We start from the raw sequence: 25,210 nt of genomic DNA, 5'->3' as shown, positions 1-25,210 counted from the left end.
CTAACATTAAATTAACCCTCCACAAAGCACTGCTAAAGTCGATAATGATTTGTGTCTGTCCCGTCTCTGAATTTGCGCCAGACACACGTCTTTTGAAGTCTCATCGCCTGAAAAACAATATTCTCCGCACCACTGGCAGATTTCCAAGGCGCACACCGGTTCGTGATTTGTGTATGGGTTTCAAAGTACCGTATATTTTTGGTTGCGTAACAGAATTACATAGCCAGCAAATAAAAGCAATTCAAAATCACGGAAATGCAAACGTTTGGATCACAGGACAAGGAAGGACAAGGAGCAGCCGTGCATACAAAAGAGACTTAAACTTGGCGGCCAAGCTTTCGACCGTTCAAGTGACTAAGCTGCCGTTATAGCGTGAGCTGACTAAGGAAGGTGTACTCTGCCGCCTCTGTGGTCTAGTGGTCAGAGTTCCTGCCTACAGATCCAGAGGTCCCGGGTTCGATTCCCGGCGTTACCAGATTTTCTGAGAAGTAGTGAGCTGAAACGGGGTCCACTCAGCCTCGTGAGGATAATTGAGTAGCTTTTTCAAGGAAATAGCGGCTCCGGTCTAGAAACCCGAAATTAACGGCCCTGGGGATTCGTTGCGTTGACCACGCGACACCCTCTATCCGCTAAAGTTGGCACTAACTTCACCAATATGCGGCGGTCTCTTGGTCGGTATAGTTCGCCTGCGGACTCGAGCCACGGAGTTTGTGTTTTGTTTGTACTCTACTGTGTAGATCTGGTCTGACAAGGCCTTGTACTCGTATATTTTGTATATATCATTCATAAAAGGTAAAGCTATCCCTATAACAGACCCTAGAGGCCCATATGAAAGGTCACATTCGGCTCACAGATGGCGGTGAGGTTATCAGCCTTAAGCTCCGGCCGCCTTTTACCCCCACTTAAGATTCCTGGTACTCATTTCTGTTAGAGGATGAGTGGACTCCAAGAGCATAGTGCGGCTAGAAGGGTTAGGTCAATTGGAAAATTAAATAACCTCATAGGGAATCGAACTCGGGACCTTCCGGCTTTTAGCATGGTTTACGTTCACGTACAGTGTTAACCTTAATTTTCTCCAGGATAAATTTCGAACACTGCTTTATGAATTGCACTTCACCTTATAGGGTGATATTTAAGTCCTGTAAATAGTTTTACGGCCTTTTGTTGCGGATAGAAATAGTCCCCAAAATATGAAACGACCTTCGGTAGACTTATGATAAGTGTTCAATGCCTTAAAATAATTTATGAATTGGGATCGCCCATGTTTGTTGACTTCATGAATATGCTGGGGACTAATAATAGTCTTTGCCGGCAGTAAAAATAATGGGAGTGGAAACAGGAAATTTGATTCTTGCTCCACTTTGCAGGCCCCTCTACAAAGCACGGAGTTTCTAAATTCTATGTGATATGAATAAAAAACAAGAGGTTTGGGGAAAGAGGAGGAAGAGGTTCTGAATGTTAAACTCCTAACAATTGGCGTATTGCTTCCACGACTTTCATCAGCATTATACACTCAAGTGCCAAAAGCTATGGGATAGCAGTATGTAAATTTATTTTTAAGTGCCGCCACCGTCCCTTGACGGCTTGGGAATGCCCAGAGCAGTATCAGTTGTGCGGTGTTCTCTCGTGAGTCAGGTTGAACACCGGCCAGTGAGCTCATGGCAAGCCGACGTGAATTATCGGAGGTTGAACGGGACATGATAGTGGGTGCCAGGCTGATGGGACAGTCCATTTCCGAAGTTGTGCGGTCATTCAACATTCCTCGATCCACGGTGTCACGTGTGTACCGGGAAAACCTTGTGGAAGGCATTTCCACCCACCGTGAACAGCGCAGTGGCCGACCACGGGTGCTTAATGATCGTGACCAGCGGCGTCTAGCTAGAATTGTCCGTGGTAACAGACAAGCGACACTGGCTGAAATCACATCCACGTTCAATGCAGGAGGTACCAGACGCATATCCAGCAGGTCAGTGCAGCGTTCTTTAGCTTGCATGGGATATGGGAGCAGAAGACCGACCAGAGTGCCTCTGTTAACACTACGACAGCGGACACAGCGCCACACCTGGGCTTATGACGTCGCTAATTGGACCCTTGAGGATTGGTAACATGTGCCGTGGTCCGATGAGTCACGGTACCAGTTGTTTCGGGTGGATGGTAGGGTTCGGGTGTGGCCCAGACCCCATGAGGCCATGGACCCCACTTGTCAACAAGGCACCGTGCAGGCTGGTGGTGGTTCCATACTAGTGTGGCATGAGTTGGAACCGCTCGTCCACCTAAACACGTCATTGACCGGTGACCACTACGTTACACTACTTGGTGACCATTTGCAGCCCTTCATGGACTTCATGTACCCCCACAACGATGGGATATTCCAGCAGGACAATACACCGTGTCATCGGGCCGGAGTTGTCCAGAATTGGTTTGAGGAGCATTCTGGAGAGTTCCGACGAATGGTGTGGCCACCATGTTGGCCCGAAATGAACAAAATCGAGCATTTATGGGACGTGATGGAGAGGTCCATTCGCACCCAAAATCCTGCACTTACAAATACCAGGAAGCTGTGGGCGGCTATCCAGACGGCATAGCTCAACATCTCTCCAGAGGTCTTCCGTCCACTAGTGGAATCGATGCCACGTCGAGTTGCTGCACTTCGCCGGGCTAGAGGGTACCTATCCCTATAGGTACTAGGTACCTATCCCATGACTTTTGGCACTTCAGCATATGTACTGTATCTATACTTGATTCAGAGATAGTAGCAGGTATTTCATGGCGCCAAATTACCCACAAGTAGCACTGATTTGCACATCTGGATGTAGGTTATTTATGAACGATCTGTCACTGCTGAACTCAACTCCGCGTCAGTCTCTATTCCCGTCATCGATTATCCGGATAATCTCCTTTCATAAACGTTACAGGTAAGGTTCCTGTCAAGGCAGATGCTTTGCTCTTCGAAGAAGCATGGGTCCCATGCCATAGAGATCAAATGTGGCACTGACCATTCTCCTGCACTTAGCTGGAGTCTGAACGCTAATATATGTCCCGTGGGACTCGAAACCAGGAATCACTGTGCTGGCGAGGGCTAGCAGCAATTTAAAAGTCAGTGAATGAGTAAGTCTCTATCTATAATTATCGGCTGGAGCCTGTGCCAGTCACATGTACTGCGGCTTGAAAGGAACTGAAGGAAGGGAGGAGAAGAAGGGAAACAAACGTACAGTGGTGCCAAATATAGCACTATGAACGTTGGTAGTCTGTGAAAGAGAACTGTTTCGTTAAATGTAATTATACACAAATCATCAATTGTAAATTGACAAACCTATGTATACTCGTGAATACTACAATGGATATGTAATTCTAAAAGTAAGTTATATAAAATATTGCACATGAGAAATGAAAACATACATTAGCCTGCAGTGTAATAACCCTCCAGTTCCCTTCTGAATACGCTGATCTTACATGAGCGTGTGGAGCGCCTCCATCCCGTCCCATTTTGGTTCACCTGAAGAGAATATGTACCCCATGCGGCAGAAACTGGAGGGTAACTGTAGTTTGCATTGTTCAAATCGTTCTTCCATATGCGACCTAAACAGTGCTGATTTCGCAGATCTGTGATCCGTTGGTACCAGCATCTGAACATGCAGGAACTGTCTTGCTCCAGACACGCAGGATGCCCCATCCTCACAACGTTGAACTCCTTGCCTTCGCTCAACTGTTGTGTTTTGCATAAGAAACAAATATTACTTGATTACAGGTTTCGGTTTTCCAGAACAGAACACTCACATATCGGAGCTCACCCATTGAAGACGGCGAGAACCCTCGTAACAGGCTGTGTTTATTGTTGAAGCAACGTGTCGTGTTCCTGAAGCAGCCAGCAGACACAGTTTGCCTGTTTGGGACAGTTATCGAGCGAACATGGTCAATGTGTGACGCGTCGTGTTCAAAACAGTACGAGTATTATTGGTCCTTTGTCTTTTGAAGAACTTAGGGTGACTGGTGAAACGTTCCTCGCTGTAATGGAGGGCACTGCCTTGTGTCACATTCCTGTAGCAACAGTTTTCCAGTTAGATGATTCGCCATCTCCTCCCGTCCTGCTTGTCTCTTTCTGGAGAGGGAGTTTCCTGATCGTTGCATAGACAACAGGAGCATCCCCCCCCTATCCTCCATTTAGTAAGAGATTTGATCAACACGTTGCGAGGCAAAACACGGTCCAATGCGCAACAGTAGACGAGGCTGTGGTTTCTATGTCGTCCGCGCCGAACAACAGTAAGAACGGTGTTTCCTGTGACCAGTCGCTAGGTTACGAAACGGTTCTTACAATAGAACTGTGTTTCCTGTGTGGTCCGTGCCGCATCTATATAACGAGATTTCCAGAATAACCGAGGGAGTAACCCGTGTGGAGGCGGGGTCGGCTACATCCACCGTGATCCTGCGAATCGTAGGAGGCGACAAAAATGGAATGTTCACGAGTCCCAAGGGCCTCGGATCCGAGAAAGACTGCGCTGACAAGGGCAAGCAGCATATACAAAGGACAAACCCGTCCTCTCGTCAGATAGGGCGCCCCACAAAATCAAGACCGTAACTGTCAAAGAGTAATAAATATCTGGTCATTAGCCCCAAAGAGGCTCGACACAAAGACTTACTGACTGACTGAACATCAGTCGCCATGTGACTTTGACTTTGACCGAGGGAGTGACAGAATTAGTTCAAGGGCAGTTACAAGTCAGTCGTAAGCTGGAGGAGTGAGTCCAGAAGAATTTTTAGTTCGAGGTTCCAGACTGATTGAAGACGAAATAGCAAGAAGATTTCATAGTGATTTGAAGTTCTAGTTTCAGTGTTGGGATTCGTTGCCTGGAGACGACTAGTGGAGACTGAGAATCCTAGTGCGTGTGCAACGGTGACTGGAAAGTGTGCAGTCATCGATAATACTGAATTTGAGTGTGATTAAGAGAACTTGTAAGCAAGGTGCTAATAAATCCTATCATCCTTACTAGAACCCGTTACTTTCGTCTCGCAGACCACCCTACGAATGAACTAACTTTGCAAACTGCATTGTTTGAAAATGTATCTATTTCTCCTGTAGACTTTGTGGCGTAATTTATATAATATGTTATTTTTTGGCAGTTGCGGCCGGACACATTGTATGCTAATTCGCAATCTTATCTGTGTAATTCCATCTCCTCAATAATTCCAAATTTCAATAGAACAATTTAATATTTGCCTGCTTTGGTCCAGAAGTAGCAGTTGTAGAGTAAATATGTGCGCTAGGAGAACATAACAAGTAATGCCGCAGAGCTGTGATAGGAGCCGAAGACTCTTCAGGTGGAAACAATTAATTTGAATTTATATACATAGTATGACGTATCGACCCACTGCTAGGTAAGGGGCCAATGAACACGCATTCTCGACAATAGAAGAGCAGTGTTTTCTGTGGTCCGCACACGGACCGTTGCTAGGCAACGTGCGCTAAACACATTTTCCCATACTCGGTGACGTCACGAAATAGGCTGTGTTTTCTGCTGTGGTCCGTGTGGAGTTATAAAGGACAACAAAAGAATTGTTTTCTCTGTGGTCCGTGCCATGCTCAGCGCGGGGGAGCGGGCCAATAGGCACGAATTTTGACAACAGAAGAGGCTAGCAGCTGTAGGTGTACGGAAGAGTACAAGAAGTCAGCCATAGAGCGGGAAGCAGAGTTCAGTAAGTTGTCGCAGGAGATAACAACGGGAAGTCAATAGTTGAAGAAGAATTAGAAGTCAGCCTGTGAAAACTTAATGTGTGATTATAAGATTTAACCACAGTGAAACTGTTTTAATTTCGTTGCCAGGGTACGACTAATGAAGACTGAGAACCCTAGGGCGTGTGAACTGGCAAACTGTAAATTCTGTAAATCAGCTATAGCGCTGTATTTCTTGTAAGTACTAATTTATTGTATAAGGTGTTAATAAATCTATTCACCAATCGGAACCCCGTCTATAGTCAATAATACATCTGACAATATATACGGTGTCAATATCTGCGTGGAGTAACGCTGAAGATGTTTGTTTAACCGCCTTTATGTCTGCAACCATTTGTTTTAGTCTCATAGAGAACATTGGCGGGCTCTGGATTGTGTATCACTGGTGCGTGTGGAAACGTAGGCTGTTCTATCCTTCATTCATTAACTATAAAGTAAATACGTAGGAGCTGACTCGCATTGCCTCATTAATGTTGCAGGTTTGGCTTCGCCATTGGCTGTCACCCATGGCGCACCATACTCGGATGTTTGAGCTTGGTGGCACTTAGCAGCCTCGGTATTCTTCGGTTCCATCAGGAGAAAGATCCTATGAAATTGTGGATTCCTCGGAATTCGGACTTCATTCATGATACGAACTGGTTAGTGAATCAGTTCCGAGAAGGTCAACGCGTCCAGTCGATACTCATCACGGCTCCCAATGTGCTTGAACCCCAAGTTCTGCGAAAGGTAGGAGTAATAGCAGCAAGGAGAAAGTAAATTTCTTACGAAACATGGATCGCTTATTACTAAATGTATCATGTACTTACTAACTTAATACATTTTATAACACGAACTTGGTCTGGAGACAGAGATCGTCCCCATACCCGGCAGTTTCCAAGATAAATTTGGAAAGAACGTACGACAACGTCTCGCGAGCCCAGTTAGGAACTTCATCACAGAAATTCACTATTGCAGCTGTGAGGAGCGTGGCGTTCGGGCGATTAGCTATCCCGCTTTGAATTCTGGAGGCGGATCATTCAGTTCTAGACAGGGAGGCTTGCAATCCCGACAGAACTTCTGAGATCGGAAGAGCTAAACATCTCGTGATATGCTTGTTTCTTTGTCTTCCTTCTTTCTTGAGTCTGACGGTCAAAATTACAGTGATAGTCTGCCGTACAGAAATTTATGAACACAATTTTTTTATATCGAAGAAACTCTACACGTACAAAAGTAGATGCTGCTTTGACTTAGGGCACGTTCACACACAACCACATCGGTCGTACTACGTCCGTATGGTTCATGTCGCATCAAGTAGTAGAATATAAAGTGTAGTCTTAGCTTTCATACGTGACGACATGCGACATCTACCGTACGACAGTCGGAGAGCAATCGGACCAAACCACACGGACGGCGAAAGCCGTCCGACTGTCGCAGGCTCAGTGGGTGATGCAGTCCAGTTCTGTGATTCACATTACGTAACTTCATCGTCTGTTTCGCGTTATTGTATTAGTTCTTATCGTTGTTCCTTCATCAGAACTGCGATTCGGTGCTGATAAAGTCGCTCTAGTGTGAAAAGGAGGTCGTAGGGCAACAAAATCGTACGACCGATATCGCTGTGTGTGACCGTGCCCTTACTGGAGATGTTCTGTCGCTGTTCCAGTACACCCTGGGAACGATCCAGGAATTTCTGCCAGCAATGCACAGTCTTGCATGTGTCGTGCTGTACAAGACCGAGAGTTTCGCAGCCACTTACGCATGATTCGCGGGACTGCCTCGTTTTTTCCGTAGTGCTGGCCCGTCAAATGGTGTATTAAGGGCCAGAACATGTGGTTGTCGGAAGGGACCGAGTTCGGACCGTAGGCAAAATAGAGGAGCGCTTCCCAGTCAAATACTACAGTTTCTCAGGAAACAGTTGTACATTGTGAGGGTGTGCATCATCGTGCCAAGGATGATATATCTTTTCATCTGGTGATAGTGGAAAGTGGATGTCGCAATTTCTGGAAGCGTCTTAACGTAGAGAACTGCATTGACAGTTTACTTTGTGGACAGGAAATCAACCAGTTTGCACACTCGGCATCCAGGGGAACTGCTCCCATCTCATTCTTTTCCTTTGTAGCCGAGAGGAGTAGCATGCTGCCATTCCATGTCGTATCATTTTGTTTCGGGGTTAGAATGGCGGAACAAACTTTCGTCATCAATCACGAGGTTCAGTAGTCATCACCCGACAGCTTGTCATAGAAGCATCTGCGATGACTAGGGACCGCATTTATTGCAAATGAATATTTGTTTCTTGCAACCAAAAAGTATGCTCATTTGGATATATGTATGCATTAATGCATTTCTTAAAATTTAGGCATGGTTTGATTTTGCATATAAATGCATATTTTGCCTGTTTTATGAATAAGCATAATATTTTCCAAGATGATCTATTTATGCTGCACATTTTCTTTTTAAAATATTTATCATTATATAAACCACCTCTGTGGTGTATTGGTCAGAGTTCCTCGCTACAGATCCAGAGGTCCCGGGTTAGATTCCCCGCGCTACCAGATTTTCTAATTCTACTTAATTTGGTATTGGAATATATAGTGAAGAAATGTAATGTAGACACAAGGAACACAATAGCATATAAACAAACGCAAATAATGGCGTATGCGGGTGATATTATCATAGTATCGTGATCCCTAAGAGCAATGAAGGAGATATATGAAGAAATAAAAACCATAGCAAAAACACCTGGTTTGGAGGTGAATGTAAATAAAACTAAAATGCTGATACAATCTAGAAGGAGTCCGAGGCAAACTGGAGAAATTAACATGGAAGTGGACGGGATAGAAATAGTTGAAGACTTCATATATTTAGGATCGAAATTCCACAAAGATGGAGAGGAAAAATCATGAAATAACAAGAAGAATAAAACTAGCGTATAATGCATATTTCTCGTTACTATCAGTTTTTAGATCAAAGGATATACACCAAGCGATTAAAACAAAAATATTTAAAACAGTGATAAGACCGGTGCTTTATTATGGATGTGAGGGTTGGACGCTAAACAAGAAAGAGGAATCAGTCATCAGTTCTTTCGAGAGGAAAATCCTAAGACGAATTTATGGACCAATAAAAGAGAATGGGATATGGAGAATAAGATATAATAAAGAGTTATACAAATTATATAAGGAGCCAGAGATCTCAGTGACGATAAAGCTAAAAGATTGCAATGGGCTGGGCATGTACAGAGAATGGATAAGGAGCGCATCCCAAAGAAAATATTATACAGTACAATAGGTGGTAGGAGACTTGCGGGGAAACCAAGAACTAGATGGATTGATGCGGTGGAAGAAGATGCAAAGAAGTCAATGGGCGTAAGGAACTGGAAGAGAGCAGCGCAGGATAGAGAGGAATGGAGGGGCTTGATAAGGGAGGCCAAGGCCCGACATCGGGCTGTTGCGCCATAGAAGAAGAAGAAGAAAAAGAAGAAGTGTGTCTGGAACGGGGTCCACTCAGCCTCGTGAGGATAAATGAGGAGGTACTTGAATGGGAAAGTAGCGGCTCCGGTCTAGAAAACCGAAATTAACGGCCGTAGGAGTTCGTTGCGCTGACCACGCGACACCCTCTATCTGCTAAAGTTGGCACTAACTTAGCCGACAAGCGGCGGTCGTTCGGTCGGTATAGTTCACTTGCGGACTAATGTCACGGAGTTTGTTGTTTGTCTGTTATAATTATACCACGTACAGCCCGGGTATATAGAAGTGACAGTCCTCCGACGCGGAATAGGAGAAGTATTGGTAGTGGCGGGGAGAGCTCCGCTTCTCTCGGGTCGATTAGAAAAAACAGTTTCCAACAGTAACTATTGTATACGCATTTGTTGTAGGGGGAACATGTATACCGACCCGTTGTCTAAAAACGGGTTGCATAACACCGTTGTTTATTCGCAGATTGTATAGCAACGGCTATACACGCTACAATATAAACGATGCCCACAAGCACCCAATTTCCGTCTAGTCTCTTCCCTGATGACATCTATAAAGGTATGTGTTAAATAGCACGAAGAAACTTGTGTTTGCTGAAAGCTGCAGCGCGGCCCCAGTTCAGTGGAGTCCTGGTATGAGCGCAGAAAAGTAAACTTAAAGGAGAGAAGACTCTGGCCATCTGCTTGTCTCACAGACATAGACCGGCCGAATCTCAACTTGCACTGAACCGATGAAGCATACTTTTGTACGTCACGTAAATTATTTTAGCGTTGTTCTTATTTAGAGGATTACATTTGGGATTCACATGCAAGAGATTAAAGCCGAGGCCTTTACAATATTTATCGGAGTGTATTACCTGTTCAGAGGTGAGCGATTCCTTGATAACGTTATGTTAACCCTCCATAAGACAGACTTGATTCCATATTGCTTACGCCTGTCTCTCTTGAAAATGTGCGGCAGGCACCTTTTAAATTGCAGTACCTACAAAGCACGATATCCACAATAACGGCAAATTCTCAGGGCTCGCCCTGTTTCAGAATTTGCATTTAGCTTTCAAACTACTGTATGCATATGACTAAATTACTAAACATGCAGTCAGCCAGCAAAAGTCTTACAAAATAATGAGAATTTAAATGTTCGCTAGATGGGAAGAGGCGAAACCCGACAGGAAGGAGTAAGAATCTTAAACTTGGCAGCAGTAGACCACGATCGGGAGAGTGACGTCAGCTGCGTAAGACGTAAGACCTGCTGTACACAGTCTGAAAGGGCGGAGGCCTTGCATATGTCTGCATACTCATATATACACTACTTAGGTGTTCATGCACGTGCTTAAAATGATAAATATGAAAATCTATGTAAGTTATCCCTGTAACAGGCCGCGGAGGCCCATAGGGTTGTGAGATGTTGAGGTTCCCACATTTTCTAGACAATCGGCTCATAGATGGCGGCAAGGTTGTCAGCCCTACGCGTCGGCCGGAAATCTAGTGCATCATAACTAAAAATGGGGAGTTCTAGTATGACTTGAGGAAAATTTTATGAGAAAGTGATATTCAAAAGATGGTTTTGCAATATTATTACATTCATTCTTGCTATAATTTCCGATGTTGCTCCTGAAATAGTTATGCTTGGGTTTTTTGGAAATGTGTAAATTGTTTGGTATATGCAATATGTAAATATTTTATAGAATTTATATTCTAGTCTATTCTGTTAATCGTGACATCCACTAAAATTTTACAGCATCGCTGTTCAGTTGCATACACGCAGATGGAAGAAAGAATACGTCACAGTACGTCTGGATGACTGCATTTATTTTCAGAAAACTGTGTCTTAAGTTATCACGTTTTTTGACTACAGTGATATTTTAACGTGTTAGAAAATACAGACGGGATTTGGATTAGTAATTGGATTTATTTGAATCTTACAACACGCAACTGCAAGTAATTACGAGTATAGCGCAATCGCTAATTTAAACTTTTTACAATTCCCTGCAGCACGCACTACGACTTCTGGGTCTTCGCTAGGCGTTGCTTGGTAACGGCTCCCACCACTATAGATTTATATGCTTCCATGTTCAAAGGTTGCTGTCACCGCTGGCTAACGAAGCCTCGAACATCTAATCGTGACTGTAACTTATGACCTTCTAGTCCAGACTCTGTAGGTAGGTCGGTCAGTCGGTCGGTTAAATTGCTGCTGGTCTTCGCAAGCAGTGTCATCCCTAGCTTCAGTCTCCTCGAGAACCATTCCAGGTTTTTTGCTCTTTCATAGATATGCACGTGTTTAGAAATGTGGCCTCCTCTTCGAAGAGGGCGCTACGTTTCTTGCACCGCTGTTTCAGTAGGAGTATATGCATCTGTCACGGCGTCCAGGTCACTGGATACTCTATGCAGACTTTGACGCTACACTATTCTAAGTAACATCTGTACAAGATATACAGAGATTTTCTGTCAGCATGTTATCCCTTAAATTGTGTGACTACTCTGAAACTGCAGTTAGTCAGCTGAACGTACGTAGCCCTGACCGCCTCCAAGTTTAAGTCTCATATACTCGTACTTCCTATGCCTAAATGCCACGCGAATTCGAGGACTGGTGTGCATCTGTTAGGATTTCCAGTAGCGCGGAGAACTCTGTTCTACAGGCGCTGAAATTTCGGAGGTGAGCGTCCGCCTCCTACTCCCAGCTGGGGCAAGCATAAGTCATAGCTGACCTGATTAGAGCTTAATAATTGTACTAAAATGCCCACTTCTGAATAGAGAATAGGTCCTTATAAGACCTTGGCTGCAAGCCTCTCAATATGATGTCTCCATGTCATCCTCCTTTCGAAGGTGACACCAAGATACATTACATTATTTATAAAAGGAATGTATCGTCGTTTAGTTGTAGAACGTCGTCAGGGACTCTAAGCCTTCTGGAGAAATAGACCGCTTGAGTTCCAGCGCTCACGCGACGAGTTGACTGCAGTGAGGCCACGTTTTAATTTGCAGAGAACACGACATTCATATTTCTCTGTCGCATAATCATCCGTGAACAGAGCAAGATGAGCTCCAGGTGCTGCGGGGAAATCATTTATATATAGACGGTACAGTACTGGGGAAGGCTCCCCTGCCGTCTTCTACCATGCCTTCAAGTTATCTGTCAATGAGAAAAGAAGCAATTGGATGAATGAGACTTGTCGAAAATCGTAATTGTGACAATTTAGGCCAAAGTGCCATGTGGTGTCAAAGGTTTTCTTGATATCCAATAACACAGCAGCCGTCTACAGATTATTGTTGGAACTTAGAGTGACATGATTTGCCAGCCTCATATATCCCCTTTCAGCAGAAATGTCACAATAGTAGATCATAAACTGCCGTTCTGGAGCTGCAGACGGAGTTCATACGTAATTTCTCTTGTATTGGCAATACTTTCTTGTGAATCCGCGGGAAGTGGTACGCCGGGATTTTCATTGGTTCTTGGAAGAAGAACTGGTCGCGAAAATAAAGCACACAAAAAATGGATAGTGGTCTTCTGGTTTATGGCACCGCGTAGTCCCAAAAGATGCATTTTGGAACTCAGGGCCCGTCTTCAAGTAGGCCCTCGTCTAGTAAAATTGAAAATTAAAACGGTTCAGTTTACAGTAACTGACTGTTTCTTATGTTTGTTGAGAGCGTGAAATTACTTTCTATTGCTTGCAGTTATTTCCTCATCTTTGTATGTATATTATACGTTTAAGCTTCCTTGAGTATTTCGGAAAATAAATCCTCAAGAACAAACCGATCACGCGTTCGGCCAAAAACGTTATATAATTAATTTAATGAAACACGAATATTTAATAAGACAACAGATCGTCAGATAAACAACATATTTGATTTTAATGTTGATAATAAGAGAGTATAAGATGGTCAGGGCAAGACCAAGACGTAAGTAGTTGGATAATATTAAAATTGATCTTAGAGAGATAAGATGGGGTGGTATGGACTGGATTGATCTGACTTATGGTAGGGATCAATAGAGGGCTCTTGTGAATACGATAATAAACTTTTGGATTCCATAAAATGCTGGGAATTTCTTGAGTAGCTGCACAGTTTGCGGCTTCTCAAGAAGGGCTCAGATCTATGGAATTAATTTAGTTAGTTAATAAGAGAACCCGCCAGTCACGGTACCCGAGCGGTCTAAGGCGTGCACTATCTTCGCTCGCTCGGAAGCCGGGTTCGTGGGTTCGAATCCCACTCAGGGCATGGATGTTTAGTGTGCGTTTTTCTGTGTTTGTGTACAGGTAAAGGCCTTGCGACGAGCTGATCACCCGCCCAAGGAGTCCTACCGTATGTCTAAGATCTAGAAAAACCGAAGTGAACAGAGAAGTTCATGGAGGTAGGCCTAGGCCCACTGGGGCTGTAGTGCCAAGGAAAAAGAAATAAGAGAACCCGACATTGATGACGATCATGAGTCAGTTCTAACCTCCCCACATCCCCACAATTTATTTCGTCAAAACGTGTCCTCCTCTGGTTGCGAATGGAAGTGAGCGCCTCCACACAGGAGGGTCACTGTAGCTACTATGCACGAGGAATGCATATTTGCTTACAGCCGGCAAGGAACAGTGTAGGGTGTACGGCTGACAGTTTTTGCTGTAAATGGGTTGCGAAACTTTTCCAAAGGTCTTGGAATGTCAGTTTTATTGTTGCATTACGTTGAAATGAATTTAATGTGTCGGAGGTCATCCATTGGCTGCTGCTGTGCTTGTGAGAATATGTAACCTTGCCACAGAGAAGGAGCTACGTTTATTAACTGAAGGAATATTAAGAGGAATGTTCTGAAGGGAATATTTAATTAACTTCAGCGGTATTACAATGCCAGTAGAGACCAACATACGAAGATAGCGAAAGAAGCCATTGCTGAAGGATGGTTTGAGACATCTCTCTCTCTCTCTCTCTCTGTTTCTAGATATCCATCTCACACTTGGCGTCAGGAAGTTGGAGGCTAGCTGACTAGACTGGAAACAGCCCAGAGCTTCAACACATTTAAAACACACGTACGCACACACAAACACCAACTAGTTGACCCGACTCCGACCCTGATCATTTCTCATATTTAGTTGCATCCTGTTATGTATATAGTTGGTTGAGGCATTATGCTACAAGCCGGAAAGTCGCAGGTTCGATTCCCCAATTCAATTTATCAATCAACCTAATCCTTCCAGTCGCACTATGGCCCTGGGAGCGGCACAGCCTGTAATAGAAATGAGTACCAGGATTTTTACTGTGGATAAAGGGCAGCCGTAGCGTAAGGCTGAGAACCTCACCGCCATCTGTGAGCTAGTTGTCTAGAAAATACTGGAGCCTCGACGTCTCACAACCTTTGGGCCTCCACGGCCTGTAACAGGGATAGTTTTACCTTTTACTTTACAAGGTTCACACTGCTCGGCCCCTCTGAATACGGCAGTGCAGTTCGTCCAGACCATACGAAATGTTTGTACTGTCATAAACCTGTCGCCAGAGCCTCGTTTGTGAATACGGGGTAGGCCAAGTGAAGGTGAAGTTTCTGTTAGGCTTAAGAGGTTTTATACTGCGCATTCTACTTGAATTCCAGTACAGAAGGCGTCTATTGAAACTTCCTTAGAGAGCCTAATGCCCATCGTAGCAAGAATCGACATTTGTTTGCAGTTCCGCCTCAAACTGAATTAAACTTATCGACAATTAATTCAGCACAGAACAGTGGCTTCCACCATCTGCTCGTCATAGAGGAATATTTAAAATAGTTCTACATATTACGCCATGTTGATATGTTGAATCTCCCACGAGGTATTTGAGAACCCCTTGTTTACTATATATTAAAAATCAAATTACACATTTTCTTACTTGTGTCGCCCTTTCTTCTTGTGTTGACTGTTATTCTTTCTTACTTGTTGATTTTTCTTCTTCCTTACTTTTGTCGACTTTCCTTCATCTTTCTTATTTATATTGACTTTTCTTCTTTCTTACTTGTGTCGACTTCTCTTCTTATGTTGACTTTTCCTCTAAGTACGCCTAATTTCCATCCAGTTTAATATCCTAAATAGTATATTAGTACATTTTCATTTCTTTCTCCTTTTTAATTTATCTTCTTGTTTGTCAGTTTTCTGTGCAAAATACAAATATTCACGCCATCACATCTGCCGTTTATGTTCACCGGTACAACAGATGCATACAACGAGCCTCAGTTGGCAGGAGAAGCAAACGTTATTTAGTTGCGTATAATGTTTTGTTGTGGGGACAGAAGAGGATATTCTTATTTGAAGGAGAAAGCTCTAATCGCATTAAGTGGAGGAACTGTTTTGGAATAGACTGTGGACCTGTCGTCTGACAGATTACTGATGAATGAATGAATGTTTTGTGTTTTGAATCCGGGTTGTTGAAAGGAGCTGCATCTGTTTCCCTTAGTACACACTGAGACTGATAAATCCATATTCATTTAATGTCATTCGTGATTTTCAGCAAAGGGCTACACGCTTGCCCTACCCAGTGTAATGTCGGGTTGCATGACTTCCTGTGAGACGGAAGCATTAATTGGAATAAAAAGTGGTACAGATGTGTTCACTGGGTCTGAACTGACACATTCAAATATGAATTTCGTTGTATAGAATAGCGAACTGGAATTTAATCTTGATTTAGAAAAATGACGTCAACCTTGTTGTAGTGTTTTGCTGTGTAGTGAAACTGAATTTTTCATTTCATAATGTCAGCCGGGTAAAGACGTTACACTAATATGCATTATCGACATTCATAATCCTACAGTGTGGAGTCGTGTGAACCTACAGTCTTTGAAAAAAGTAAGTGGGCTCTGTTTTCATGACACTTCCACCCCACTAGAATATTTTGGCGTATTATTTACACTATGTTTTCTTATGAACCTTCGTCCAATGCTTCATATGTTGCTGTCGAAATGACAGCATCCGTCGTCCTTACTCGGGCGGTCCCGGTTTGATACACGACGTAGAGACCGGTTATACTGTGGGGGGGGGGAATATACATATATAGCCCTCGTGTAGGTATATATATATATACACGGGGCTATTCAGAAAGTAACCTCCGGTGAACTGTTTACAAAACAAGCAAAGAGAAAAAAATATTGGATACAAAAAAGATATACCTACTTAAGCTATTTCCCAACTTAGTCACCGCCGGATTTGAGGCATTTGTCATATCTGGGAATATGTTTTTGTATGTCTGTGTCAAAGAAGTCTGCCGCCTGTGAGCTCAGCCACCTTTTAGTACCTTCAGTCAACTCCTCATTATTGTTGAAGCGCTGTGATACCAGCCGATTCTTCGGGTAGATAAACAGGTGTTTGTCGCTCGGAGCGAGATCAGGGCTGTTAGGAGAGTGGTCAAACAACTCCCAGTAGAAATGCTCTAGCAGTGTTCGAGTGCGAGAAGCTGTATGCGGATACGCATTGTCGTGGAAGAGCACTGCACCGGATGTCACCATTCCAAAAGTTTTGTTCTGAATGGCCGGACCTACGGGACCTATGGGTCTGTAGCGAGGAACTCTGACCACTAGACCACACAGGCGGTCCTGCCCGTAGTACACGAAGAAGAAAACTGCTAAGATCTGCAATCAGAATACTCGTAGTCTAGTTACCGCTACACCGACCTGCTCTGGTCCCACGTCTGGGTAGTCTAGTTTAGTTTAGTTTACTTTTCTTTGGGTGGGGTGAGACTGAGCCCACTTGGTACGTCGGCCACTAACTGGCCTATCCTACCACCCCTGATTGATAGATGATGATGAATGTGGAGCATTAGGTGAAATGAGAATTTGCAGGGAAACCGAAGTACCCGGAGAAAATCTGCCCCAATGCCACTTTTTTTTTCCTTTGGCACTACAGCCCCAGTGGGCCTAGGCCTACCTCCATGAACTCCGTTCACTTCGGTTTTTCTGGATCTTACACATACGGTAGGACTCCTTGGGCCAGTGATAAGCTCGTCGCAAGGCCTCTACCTGTAGACAAACACAGAAAAACGCACACAAACATCCATGCCCTGAGTGGGATTCGAACCCACGATCCCGGCTTCCGAGCGAGCGAAGACAGTGCATGCCTTAGACCGCTCGGCTACCGTGACCGGCTCCAGTGCCACTTTGTCCGCCACAAATCCTACCTGACCTGAACTCGAATCCGGCCCGCCGCTGTGGGAATCCAGCGACTAACCGCCTGAGCTATGACACGGCCAGCGTTTTATTGACCTTCGCGCGGACTGGGAAAGACGCGGAGAATGCAACTCAGCAGCAGTCAGATCATGTGGCCAGATGGGCGTGAACATCTCAGAATATATTTCTAGCCTTCCGTTGGCGCTGAAGGTCTTTCCGCAGTCAAGCGCGTCATGCTCCACTTCAGCTGCGGGTTTTTCGCAACTACCTTTACGACTCCGTGCGTATTTCTTACAGATCCCAGATTTGCGGACCGCTTGAACAATTTGTTTTAATACCCGTATGAAGAAACTTTCGGAGAGAGTGAAATATTGGTAAAAGAACTGACAGACATTCGGTAGAACCCGAAACATTTTTCTTGGCACCTCTTTTAAGGTCCTACAAGCTGAACGACCCAGGGTTCGGAGTTCGAGACCTGGTAGAGGCAAGAATTTTCTTTTCTCCATATCGCCCAGACCTGTTCGGGGGCCACCCAGCCTACTGTCCAATGGGTACAGAGGACTCTTTCCCCGGAAGTAAAGCGGCCGGAGCGTGAAACTGACCCCTCACCTCCAGTTAGGTCCGAGGTTAAAAAATGTGGATCTAAATATCCACTCCACCATACGCCCTCATGGCGTAGTGCTTAATTGGTTAAGCACAAGGACAACTTTACTTTTTACCTCTTTTCGTTGTGCTTGCTGTATATGAAATTCTCCAGTCTGTAATCCTTCGAAATTAAATGTAGGGCCTGCAGTTTCTTCGTCTTTTCTACCCTCGATTTAAAAGTAAAGATGGACAAATTTATCTACGAAATCCAGCTCTTGTTTGCTTGGATTCTGTTAATTGCTGGTGCAGGAAATGAACCGCGCGTGAACGTGGAAAATGCGTCTTTGTGGTCTGTAGTGAAGACGTGTTAAATCCTTATGATGTCTCGAGTCATGCCCTGCTAACCTCTGATACAATGTACAGAGGTTAGTCTTTTTCCGGTTAAAAATAAAACAATACCTATTCTATTGTTACATAAATCAATGACTCATGGTGTTGTCTCACTAGTGAAAATAACTATGAAACCACAAACTTTCGTGTTACGTTGATGCCCTGCATTGTTTCATGCCTTCGATGTGGCCGGTAATGTGATCAGCGCGCATGACTCGACACTGCGTATACAGTAAGGGCAGGGGCACACCGAGGAGACGCAACCGCACTTTCCGAGAACTGTTATCATCCTGAATTGAACACATGTTACTGAATGGAGCATCACAAATTGAGGAAACGGCAACGCAACCCGCGGAAAGACTGAGAAACTCAACTTCCAGGCAACGGAGCATACCAGTCTTCTCATAATTCTGTTGCCGCGTGTGTTCCTATTGTCAGCTGTTCTGTAACGCGCGTCAGTGATTCATTTGTTCCTTAAGATGACACGAAATGTTGACGAAGCTGCTAATTTTGTTTTTCTGCAGTTAATTGAGCGAGAGCCTGATATATATGACAAACGCCACCTAGACTACGCTAGGCAGGACGAAATAGATTTGGCTTGGGAAAGAATTTCTCATGAGACGAAGGAATCTGGATCCAGGATAAGCTCTTCTGAATAAGCACCCCAATTTAACTGTCACAGAAGAACGGATGAAGCCAATGTTTCCTTTCCTAATATTACATTTTAGCATCTTGTTCCATTAACATATCACTTATTTCACGTATATTCACTCCTTAAATACATTACGTGGCTCGGCTGTATACGGCCATTATCAGGTGTCTTCTATCTTCCTAAAGTCATGTATTGTATGTCAGAATTTCTTATCGCGTGTGAACGCGATGTTTCCTGATTAAAATAAATTGATCTTAATTAATACAAATTAATTAAAATCCAAATATTTTCCTTATGGCCGTCGTCTTCTCTTCTCACGCCGTCTCAGCCGGTCTCGTTTACCACCATATTATGGCAGGATCAGAATTATAATCTTCCATTGTAGAAGAGAAGTGCACGAAGTTAAAAAATACAATCATGCATTACGTCGACGAACATACCCACTTAATTCGATTTGGTTCATCCTGGTCCGTCACACTAGCAATATTATAAAAGGTTAATCATCTCCGTCCAATTTGATTGATAAAATGTTTTTTTCTTTCGTTCCTTTTCAATCTTTCATCCTTGACCTATTTCGGTCTTAGAGACCGAACACAGCGCTGCCCGAACAACAGGACGACACTAAACAGTCCTATTCATCAAACAACGGAACCACGAGGTGGTACACACTCAACTTCCTTTAAAGAGAGACAATATAAAGGACACGAACCAAATTGGTTCTAAATTTTAATGACAAAAAAAAATTTAAACCACACTTGGAAACAGTCTAAATGTAATAATTTATAAATACATTAATGTATTCAAGAAAGTCGCTGTAGTTAAAGGATCAGATTTTATATTCATGGCACTGCGAAGATATTGTATGTATGTAATAATATTGACCAAACACATTGTAATAGTAGTTTCTGCCCGTAGTGATATATCCTTCTGAAGGTGGTCTCTAAGACCGAAACATGTCAAGGATGAAAAATTAAAAAGGGAAGAAAGAAAAAAAATCATGTTATTAGTCACACTGGACGGAGTTAATGAACCTTTTATAATACCACTTAAGATAATGTGAGCAACTAATGAAACATAAGTTTCTTCAGTGTGCGCCTGCTAATCTGGAAACCAGTTGCCTGCTTGAAATCGGCGAAATTTCTCGGCAATTGCGGTTGCGTTGCGGTTGCCAATTTCCTTGTTGTTTGAATCACGCATTCTGTTTGGGTGCTGCCAGTATCCATGACTGCCAAGACTCCAGTCTACTGGGATTTCGGATAGCTCAGTCGGTATAGCGACGGGCTACGGGTTGGACGGTACGGATTCGATTCCCGGTAGTGCAAGTTTTTTCTCTTCTGCACAGCCTCAAGACCGGCTCTAGAGCCCTCCCAGCCTCGTATTCATTGGGTACCGGGTTCTCCTTACCCGGGGTAAAACGGCAGAAATTTGAAGGTGACCACTCACTTCCATGTTGTGCCGAGGTCAAGATTGGTGGAGCTATACCTCCACTCCCCCATATGTCGCCATTGCATGGTGCTTAACTAATTAAGCACAGGAATAGCTTTACGTTTGTACTTTTACTACTGCTTGCCGGTTTTGTAACGAAAATGTTTACATTTTCAATAAGCCCTTATTGTTTTGTGAGTTGTTCCTCTTCGTAATTGATAGCCTATTTCGCTACCCCGTGATTCAGGCAACCCAACAGCATTTCAGGTTTCTGCCGTAATAAAGTAAACATTGCACTTGCCGTAAAGCAGTTCCAAGTAATAGTCGACTGTTTTTACGTGAATCATCTGTCGCTTGTTAGTCTAGCTATATTTCCGTGTTGCTTTCCTGGTGTGGGGTGACACTGAGTCAACTTGGCACGTCGGCCACTGTTTGGACCATTGTGCCAGCCCCGGATGATAATGATAAAGATGATGATGAGGAGGAGGAGGAGTGTAGCAGGTTGTGAATGAGAATTGGCGGGGGAAACCGAAGTACTAGGAGAAAATCTGCCCCCAGTGCCACTTTGTCCACCTGACCTGCGATCGAACCCGAACCGTCGCAGCGGGAAGCCGACATCTGACGCCCTGAGCTATGGCACGGCCATTTGTTAGTCAAGCTAACGTAAAGGTAAAGTTGTCCGAGCACTATGCCGTGAAGACATACGTGAGTCGGGATAGCTCAGTTGGTATAGCGACGGGCTACGAGCTCGACGGTCGGTATTCCATTCCAATATTGTTCCCTTCTCAACGGCATCCAGAACGGATCTGGATGGGTGCAGGGGGGTCTTTCCCCGAGTGTAAAGGGGCTGGAGCGTGAGTCTGACCACTCACCTCCATCTAGTGCCGAGGTTAAGGATGCTGGAGGTATACCTCCAGTCTCCCACATCTCAGTCTAGCTAACTAATTAACGAAGTTCTTAGACATGAGTCCATCTTGTAAAGCTACCAGTTTCAGTTACTCAAAAATTTGTGAAAATGTTATGGAACCTACAGTTTCAATACGCGTGTTCATAAGAGCCCGTCACTGGGCCCTATCCTAAGCAAGATGAATCCAATTCATACCACCCAATCTTATTTCTCTAAGATCCGTGTTAATATTACCTTCCAACTTACATCTAGGTTTCTTAATGGTCTATCCTTCTGGCTTTCCTATCAAAATCCTGTATACAGTTTTTTTCTCCCCCATGAGTGCTACATGCTCTGCCCATCTCATCCTCTTTGACTTGAACATTCTAATTGTAGTTGGAAAAAAGTACAAGTTATGAAGCTCCTCATTATGCAGTTTTCACCAAGCTTCTATTATTCCATTTCTTCTTGGTCCAAATATTCTCCTCAACACCCTGTTCTCAAACACCATCAGTCTGTGTTCCTCCCTTAATGTCATCGGCCATGTTTCATACCCATACAGAGCTACAAACAAATTTATGGTTTTGTTTATTATAATTTTTACGTTTCTAGACTTCAGGCATGAACGGAGAAGTTCATGGAGGTAGGCCTAGGCCCACTGGGGCTGTAGTGCCAAGGAAAAAAAGTCTTTAGGCGAGAAAACAATGAGTTTATAAACTGGACAGTAGCAAGCGTTACTTGTACTCAGTCTGCCCTTGATTTCTTCATGAATCAAATTCGATTCGTTGCTCTCTTTCAGTTAGTCAATGATCGATACTGAAGAATGACCGCCTGACTTCCTGGAGGAACACTGTATGGTGAAGATTACGTAGTTACACAAGCGGCGGATGTGAGAAGTGCGATATAAACCATTATCGGACCAAAACAAAGACATCGCTTAGGAAACGTAAACATGGATTGAAGGAAGGGGCTTAGAGAAACACGATGCTATTTACTGGCTAAGAATAGGGTACACAGGCGGTATTTTATGTGTGCGGTAATGAACATTCAGATTATATGATTATTATCAACTTTAAAGGTAGGCGTATAGCTTAGCTGGATTCCTGCACTTCATGCTCACGTCACTCGCTTTCTGACGATCGATCTCATTTGTCTCCGTCCTATTACACCTCAGTGCAGTGCGCATGAGCCATGGTGTTGGGGAGTGGGTGAGGACGAGCCCTGATTAACTAACACTTGAATTTGATAAGGGAGTACCAACCCTAAAAGATCTCATCCGTAAACCCTTTTCATGTACAGGATCATCGAAAAAGAATGCCGGGATTATAAAAACATATTCAAAAACTGTTAAACTTATCGAAAGGTAAAAAGGTAAAGATAAATTTGTCCCTGTGCTTAATTAGTTAAGCAGTATGCCATGAAGACATTGGGGGAGTGGAGTTATATCTCCAATATTCTTTACCTCGACACTAGATGGAGGTGAGTGGTCAGTTTCAGGCCACTACTGCGTTACCCCCGAGGAAATAGCCCTCGGTTCCCACTGAATAGGAGGCTGGGTGGGCCCTAGGACCAGTCTGAATGCTATGGAGAAGAGAAATATCTTGCACTGCCTGGGATCGAACCTGGACCGTTCAGCCCGTAGCCCGTCTCTATACCGTCTGAGCTATCGATTTTTTTAATGCTAGTGGGGTGGGACTAATTTTTTTAATGCTAGTGGGGTGGGACTAAGTCCCTTGTACTGCAGCCACTTCTGGCCTATTGTACCAGCCCCAGATGATAGGTGAGGGTGATTGTGAAGCATTTGGTGGAATGAAGATTGGCAAGGGAAACCGAAGTACTCGGAGAAAACCTGCCCCAGCGCCACTTTCTCCACCACAAATCCCACTTGACCAGACCCCGCGATCGAACCCGGGCCGCCGCGATGGGAAGCCCGCGATTAACCGCTTGAGCTATAGCGCGGCCTCGAGCTATCGAAATTATTCCGTTGTAAAATTCTGAAAAAGAACTTCAGTTTTGGATATGTTCAATTGATGATACGTAGCGAACGACATTGAAATTCTTTTATAGGTTGACCAATTGATGCAACTTATGTTCAAGGCCAGATTTGTTTCACAGACGAGGCGAATTCTCCTGTGAATGGTTGCGTTAACCGGCGAAATTGCCGAATTTGAGATCAGAACAACGAAAGATAATTCACGAGTACGTTAGGAATCTCCGGGACCTACCGGATAGGATCACAGCAGCCGTCGCAACGGTAACTCGAGATATAATTCAGTCGCATTATCTGTCGAGCGACTAATGGGGCACATATCGAACCTTACTAGGGTAAGACAAAAACTTAAGATATGTCTTAGCAATTCAACGCTTGAATCGTATCGATACGTTTAACAGTTTTTGAGTACCAGCATTCTTTACCGATGATACCATATGTATAATAAATTCATATTATATTCCAGTAACTAAATAAACAAATATGCATGTTTATTACATAAATTTAAGAATATTACTGAAACATATACACCAGACAGTACGTCAGTTTGCCGGCGTATTACTTATTGTCACATGACATTTCTTCACGTCTTTGTCAGGATGTGACTCATATTTACCCTCTTCTTTAGCAGAAGTTTCCACAGAAATTCGCATGTGGTTTCCCTTCTTCAATGAATTGCTGTGTGGTTTCCCTCCCTATTTACAAACAGTTCTTACTGTGCCATAATAAATTGTCTTCAGGGATTACATCCTGTTTTATGTATCACTATATTCGGTTTTTATACAGGGTGTTCACGACTTTAGGGCATAACTGCAGGACGTGATTTCTTAAGTCTTTCTGATCAAAAAAGTTCATATAAAGATGTGTCCGATTTTTGACGGTCACGGAGTTGTTACCATTTTAAACTCAGAAGAGAAGGTAACGATTACTGATGATAAACGGAACAAAATAATAAACCGGCATAATGCATGATACATTTAAAGTATGAATGTAAAGTTAACTTCGTGAAATTACCTTTAATTTGAATTGATTGGCGGTTAAAGCTGACTTTTTGAAAATGCCACCGTCGGCCGCAACACAGGCTGCCTCTCGGTTGTGAACCGCGCGGGTAGCACGTAGCAGCTTCAGCTGGCTGTTTCTTATGTGGTCAGCGGCGCCCATAATTCAACCGAGCAAAGCATCTCGCGTTGCCACCTTCACATTGTAAACCAGTTCTTTCATCCATCCCCACACACAATAATCCAGTGGGCCTAAGTCTGGAGACCTGGCTACGGTGTACCATATGAGCAATGCCTTCTTCATTGACGCCTTCATTAACACCACGGTCGGCTGCAATACGAACGCCGAGAAGTCTACCGGTATCTCGCAATGCCTGGTAAACTCCAGTAAACACTCCGGTTCGGTATTCTACGATTCGGAAACGTTGCTGATATTCAGCTACGGCAAGAACTGAGTTACCGTCACAAAACCTGTACACATAAATCATATCTGCATACTCCTCAAATGAAAATGTAAATGGCATCGTGAACGTAACAGACGCACCGAGATGAGAACTGTTCTGAACACCAGTAGCAACCACACTAGCCGTGGCCGGACATACCAACCCACCAGGCCTTAGGTACCTCTCAAGTGTCGAGATAACGAGAACGCTCTGTCTGTAGCTGACTAAAAATAGCGACCCGCCAGATGATAGACGCGGTTCACACGAGGGCGTGTACGGGAATGAAACAACGGTCATAACTCCGTAACCGTCCAAAATCGGACACATCTTTATATGAACTTTTTTGATTACAAAGACCTAGGAAATCACCTCCTGCAGTTATGTCCTAAAGTCGTGAAACACCCTGTATATCCGTCAACACAACAATCAAATAAACAACTCACTTCCGCATTTGTGTCAATTGAGTTTATTTAACTTGCGGTACAGCTACGCAACATGTTTCGGCTCTCACGGAGCCATCATCGGGCGATGCAATATATAAAGTCATAAAATACTCAATTGTGACTATTA

General features: G+C 43.8%; 1 protein-coding gene across 3 annotated transcripts in view; it reads left to right on the top strand.

Annotated features, from left to right (window-relative positions):
* Positions 1–25,210, top strand: part of LOC111867520 (patched domain-containing protein 3) — a 117,884-nt gene that overhangs the window by 23,996 nt on the left and 68,678 nt on the right. For all 3 annotated transcript variants that reach the window (XM_033752712.1, XM_023857479.2, XM_023857481.1), the window contains exon 2: positions 6,208–6,454. In XM_033752712.1, the coding sequence (XP_033608603.1) occupies positions 6,208–6,454 (247 nt within the window). The remainder of the gene's footprint in view (positions 1–6,207; positions 6,455–25,210) is intronic.

The sequence above is a fragment of the Cryptotermes secundus genome, unplaced genomic scaffold (genome assembly GCF_002891405.2).
Source record: "Cryptotermes secundus unplaced genomic scaffold, Csec_1.0 scaffold1226, whole genome shotgun sequence".
Classification (NCBI taxonomy): Eukaryota; Metazoa; Arthropoda; class Insecta; order Blattodea; family Kalotermitidae; genus Cryptotermes; species Cryptotermes secundus.
Note: the sequence above shows the minus strand (reverse complement) of the source record. Positions and strands in the feature narration are given on the sequence as shown.